Below are 6,000 nucleotides of genomic sequence, written 5' to 3' on the forward strand. Positions count from 1 at the left end.
GGCAAATTCTGGAGCCCCGTACGAAACTAAAAAAGGGGCCCTGTCTTACTGAAAAAATGAGTCAACGAGTATAATCATAGGAACGAGACTTGTGTTTTTCATGATAACATAAATCTGTATTATTGAAGCACGAGATAAAAAAGATAAATTAAATTAGATTAAGTAGGGTCCGAAGTTAATTGAAAAGGAGGACTCGCTAAGCACTTGAAGGCTAGAGTTGGTCACGGTTTGATCCGACGAGGCGACGACTTTCAAATTTCGAAGAGGAAGGTACGAAGGTAACAACGGAGCAGTCTAAATGCGATCAATCTGATGAGACGAACGCGACGAGACGATCTTGTTTCATGTAGTGACGATACCTTTTTAGACCAACGGTAGCGTTTTTATATTATCGGTCGAGCTGTTTTCTTTTTCTTAAATATCGATCAAGCACATGTGTTTGATCGCCTCGACTCGGGCCCAACTCTAGCTTCCGATCGACGTAGTCCCAATTTCAGCGAGTATGATATTTTCTTTTAAAATACTACTAATTTTATATACTAAATATGGGGCCCCTAAAATTATGGACCCTATGCAAGTGGCACATTTGGCACCATGGTTGGCCTGGGCCTCCACACAAGCTCGGGTAGGATACCAGCTTAAGGTCGTCAACTTACAAAACAAGCCAGTCTAAGCGTTACTTCTTGGTTGGTCAAGCCCTTCTCTTCATCAGAGTAAGTATAATAGTAAGCTATAAGCCCCCTTACATGCAATTTTGTTTATGTAAAGGAGTGAGACATGAAAAGGTAAGGAAAGCGGGCTTTTATGTAAGAGTCTAGCTATATGCATGTTTCTAGACAGATGCAATAAATGTAAAAAAAAAGATAGAAAGAAGATGAGGAAAAATACTAATCCTATAGCCAACCTTATAGCTATCCGCCTTATCGTATGAATGAACGTATGTGTTAGCTATAGATGATATGACAACATCTTATAGCCAGCGGTTGGCTGTATTATTAACCATGCTCGCCCAAGCGCCTTAAAACAATGATAATGTTATTTGGCAAACGTCCGTCGGGAGGGGAATGGCAAGCGAAGACTCTCCCCTGTCAGTTTTATTTGTTTCTCGAGATCAAAGGATGACAACGAAAAATACCTTCTTCTGTAGAAACTGTCATGTTGTTTCGAAGAAGTTGCCATCCCCCTTACACTTTAAACTGCCAGTGAAATCGTTGGAAATGCCACCCCTTCTAGCGAACGTTCGCCAGCTAAGAGATCTTGAAACAAAGGGAATACACATTGCATCAGGTAGCTTCGTAGGGAGAAATAGGAACGCTGTATGTGGGTCGTCGTATCAATATTTTTGCTTCTAAGTTATACATGCATCCCTAGTTATTCCATCGCCGACCCAATTATACACACATTGTCTAAGGGCTAAGGCTGCAAGCTGGTTAACTTGATGCTTACACTACTTTTCGGATAAGTAAGAAACAATTATCGTACATAGCTGACCCTGCCCGTGCTCTTCGACGCGCCATTAGGTTGCCCATCATGCTGGCCTCCACTTATAAATGGACACCACCCAGCGCAGGTCGTAACATCAACTGGAACCAGCAACACCGGCACAGACCCGCACTTGCTTAGTTGTTTAACGTCCTCCGATAAGTTCGCAGCAATGGCGCGGTGGCCAGCTGCCGCGGTGTGCGCACTGGGGGCGGTGCTCCTGTGCATGCTGACGGTCTCGGTGTCCGGGCAGACGCCGGTGGCCGCCGCGGACGGGGAAGGCGGCAACAGCAGGTTCACGTGCACGGACACCGAGAAGAAGCGTCCCGGGTGCACGGGTACCTGCCCCGACAGGTGCCCCCAGAGCTGCATCGCGCTCTGCCCCTCCTGCCAGACATATTGCCGTATGTGTACATCGGTTAGGAAATTTTTTGTCGCTGCCATTTCATGAACAGCTGGTGTTTCTCAGCCTTTGAGGTGCATTCTTCTGTGCAGCTGACCAAGTGCAGCCAGTGCGGCCGGCGTTGTTCGTGTTCGGAGACGGGTCTTTGGACGTCGGCAACAACAACTACATAGAACCCAACGAGGTAGGAGACCCTTGGAGAGCCAACCACTCTTACTATGGCATAGACTTCCCCAAATCCGAGCCCACCGGAAGGTTCAGCAATGGATTCAACATGGCTGACTTTATCGGTATGCTACTTTGATCCCATCATGCTATATATGCCTATTTTCCATGATTTATTACTTCAAATTACTGCTCAAGACATTGGCATGACCAATTAATTATGCACATGGTGGATCTACTTGTTCTAAACATTACTACCTGACATGAAGCTTTTCTCAACCATTGTTTGTCAAGTCTTCGATTTAATATATTCTTATTTCTCATGTATAGTCTTTATTTGTTTTACTTTACCCATAGCAGTTGAAGCAATACTGAAAGGTATCACCATATATGCTATATATCAGCTGCCAAGAATGTAATTAAAACCTTTTCCAAAAAAAGAATGTAATTAAGACATGAAGTTTAATAAACCAATTATATATGGGATACATGGTTTCACAACTACTCCCTCTATATGTCGAAATATGGTGCATTATTAGTTTTGTCCAAAGTCTAACCTTGTAAACTTTGACTATGTTTATAGGAAAATTTATCAACATCTACAATACCAAATCAATACTATTAGATTTGTTATGAAATATACTTTCATATCGTATACATTTGGTATTGTCAAATATGCATATTCTTTTACAAAATTTACAATGTCTGACTTCAGAAAAATCTAATAAGAACTACATTTTGGCATGGAGTGAGCACTGAATACCATCTCCATTTCAAATTACAAGACGTAGAACTTTTCTCATATTATTTCATTTGACAGGATATGCATGTTAATTTATCGATGTTTCTTCTTGATCACTCCTACTAATTGTAGATTTTACTTTTTTATGCATATAAGCCTGGCTTCTTTCTCTTTTCTTTGTTTTGGTTTCATTGGCATTATAGTCTGAAATCAGGAAGAATACCAATATTTTTAGAAAGAATGGATATGCTAGCTAAGTTGTCCCGGTTTTCCAAAGAACATTGGTTAATCAGTGCGCATGTCTTTGATTAATATGCAGCAAAAGCTATGGGATTCGAGATGAGCCCTCCTGCTTATAAGTCTCTTAATAATCCCGCAAGAATTGAGGCCGGTTTCGCTGGAGTCAACTATGCTTCCGCGACTGCTGGGATTTGGAGAGACAGTGTAAGTGGACATCTTCATATGCATGCATATGTATTTGAACTTACGTGCATATATTCAGGAATGCATGTACTTTTATCGTTTATATATCTTCGGTTATCATATGCCTTACATCGATATGTAAGCACAAAATAATTTATATGCATATATTAGGTCGTATGACACACGAGAGCATATTGCAACATCATAAGTTTTGTACACATCAATTGTTGCAATGCAGAGAGTTTGGTAGATTAAACTCCTAGCCTGCTATTGGTTAACCAAACAAGCTAGCTAGGTATAAGGGGCTTGTTTGACATCAACTACAATTAATCAAAAAATGATGTTTTCAGGACGACGGTCTGAACTTCCCATTGACGGACCAAATAAAGTACTTCGCGACCACGATGGAGAAGATGGAGGCCAACCGTAGCCGGCAAGAGTTGAGCAAGATGTTGTCCAATTCCCTATTCCTCATCAGCGTCGGTGCGAGTGACCTATACTACATCTACAACATCATGACCAGATCGGGGCCGGATAGCAAAAATGATGTCCCACACCTCATATCCTCCTATGGGGACAGCATTACGGACTTGTACAACTTGGGTGCGAGGAAGTTCGGGATAATCAACGTCCCGACCTTATGTACGCCAGTGGTGACCTCTACCTGCGACGACCTCATGACCAGCCTCCCCAAGGACTTCAACGACGGCATCAAGCCGCTCATGGCTAGCCTCGCCTCCAACCTCAATGGCCTCCGCTACTCCATCGCTGACTACTATGCCTTCTCAGATGCAGTCAGCACAAATCCATCGGCATACGGTAAAATCCATTAAGAATGACTAATATTCCTATAGGGTCACAAATTCGTCAGCTATTAATATGTTTCCTGTTTTGTTATGGCCTATTGATGGATGCACAGGATTTGTCAACACCGGGGCCTCATGCTGCGAAGGCCCCTGTGCACCTAACTACAGGCCACCGTGTGGCAACCACATGGAGTATTGGTACTGGGATCAGGAGAACCCGACAGAGCAGGCCGCTAAGCTGGCCACAACTACATTTCTCAATGGCACAACGCAATTTACAACGCCGGTGAACTTCAAGACGCTGATCAACCAAAAGTGATTTATGTTAATTTTTCGGCTTGTAGTATCCCCAATAAAATCGAGCTGATAACCAAAAGTGATCTATGTTTGTGTTTTCGATTTTTAGTATCCACAATAAAAACGACTCATCTATGTGAACCATATATATTTCCGTTTGGCATGAGTTATAGTGTGTGGCATTGTGTTGATCATAGCTTTCAATGGTAAGGTGCCGCGTTGAGTCCACGGTTTAGTCCTGAACGGTACTGAGAATTGGTGATCTGCAGAAACTGGTTTTAGAGTCGGGGTTTAGTCAGGTTGAAATGTGGATTTCTTTCATCCTTGGTGTTAGATAATGGTTTAAGCGTCTCAACTCTCATACACATAAGGTATCCCAGTTGTTTAAACCAAACCAGAGAGGAGATATACACGGAGGATAGAGAGAGATAGTTACAATGCTAACAACCAGAGATCTCTTCCTATACAAGCTACGGCTGCATCCACGCGTCAGATATTATGTTAACACCCTCCCTTAATCTGAATTTCTCAAGTTTAAATTACGCTTGAACTCCTGGTATTGCGGCTAATGCTTTTGTAAACCCATCTCCAACCTGATCTCTAGAGGGAACAAAACAAATCTTCAATTCTTTGCTAGCCACTCGTTCTCTAACAAAATGATAATCAATTTCAATGTGTTTAGTCCTTGCATGAAAGACATGATTGACAGAGAGATATGTGGCATCAATGTTGTCATACCAGAGACAAGGGGTTTGTATGTGATGTATGCCAAGTTCTTTGAGCATTGACTTGACCTAGATTATTTCTGCTGTTTCATTTGCTAATGTTTTATACTTTGCCTCAGTGCTTGATCTTGAGACTCTTGCTTGTTTCTTTGCACACCATGAAATTAAGTTAGGTCCAAAGAATATTGCAAAGCCACCAGTTGACCTCCTGTCATCTAAGCAACTTGTCGAGTCACAATCAGAAAAGTCACTCACAAGAGTGGAGGATGACTTACCGAAGGTCAATCTAACACTCAAGGTATGCTTACCATATCTTAATATGCGCTTTGCAGCAGTCCAGTGAGCAGCGGTAGGTGCATGAAGAAACTGACCTACTTTATTTACCACAAAGGAGGTATGAGGTCTAGTAAGAGCGCACCTACCAATCTCCTGTATCTGGTGCCATCCTGTTGATTCGAAGGGTCTCCCTCTATGAGTGGAAGTTTCTCTGAACTAGACAGTGGTGTTGGAGATGGTTTACAATTTTGTAGCCCAGCTTTGCTCAAAAGATCAACTTCAAATTTTCCTGACATAGGTGTAGCCCACCTTCTTTGTTCCTTTTAACCTCAATTCCAAGGAAAAAAGTGCAAGTTACCTAAATCCTTCAAAGCAAACTCTTTGTTCAAATCTTTCAAAAGAGTTGTACAACTTCATTAGATGAACTAGTGACAATGATGTCTTCAGCATATATAAGCACAAATATAGAGATATTTGACTTATTATAAATAAATAGTGATGTGTCAGATTTTGAAGGAACAAAGCTAAGTGCTTCCAATTTCGAGCTTAGACGCGAGTGCCATGCCCTTAGAGCTTGTTGCAGTCCATAGAGAGATTTATCAAGCCTCCATACATGAAATGGTTACACTACTGCAGGAATGCCTAGTAGTGGCGGGTGCAAAATGTCCATCAGTGGCAGGC

At 42.0% G+C, this 6,000-nt stretch overlaps 1 protein-coding gene across 1 annotated transcript; it reads left to right on the forward strand.

Moving 5' to 3' along the window:
- Positions 1 to 1,587: 1,587 nt before the first annotated feature.
- LOC123410373 (GDSL esterase/lipase At5g22810-like) lies at positions 1,588 to 4,462 on the forward strand. Its single transcript, XM_045103312.1, has 5 exons — positions 1,588 to 1,886; positions 1,978 to 2,175; positions 3,112 to 3,236; positions 3,566 to 4,034; positions 4,135 to 4,462. Exons 1-5 carry the CDS (start codon positions 1,655 to 1,657, stop codon positions 4,338 to 4,340), a joined length of 1,230 nt encoding a protein of 409 aa, XP_044959247.1. The 5' UTR covers positions 1,588 to 1,654; the 3' UTR covers positions 4,341 to 4,462.
- The last annotated feature ends 1,538 nt before the right edge of the window (positions 4,463 to 6,000 follow it).

Source organism: Hordeum vulgare, chromosome 7H, assembly GCF_904849725.1.
Source record: "Hordeum vulgare subsp. vulgare chromosome 7H, MorexV3_pseudomolecules_assembly, whole genome shotgun sequence".
In the NCBI taxonomy this organism is placed as follows: domain Eukaryota; kingdom Viridiplantae; phylum Streptophyta; class Magnoliopsida; order Poales; family Poaceae; genus Hordeum; species Hordeum vulgare.

Bases quoted from the DNA above. Each gene is read 5' to 3' on its own strand.
- LOC123410373 (XM_045103312.1), top strand. From the start codon at position 1,655: ATGGCGCGGTGGCCAGCTGCCGCGGTGTGCGCACTGGGGGCGGTGCTC. The intron at 1,887-1,977 runs GTATGTGTACAT...TCTTCTGTGCAG, and splicing joins CTCCTGCCAGACATATTGCC to CTGACCAAGTGCAGCCAGTG. The intron at 2,176-3,111 runs GTATGCTACTTT...ATTAATATGCAG, and splicing joins CAACATGGCTGACTTTATCG to CAAAAGCTATGGGATTCGAG.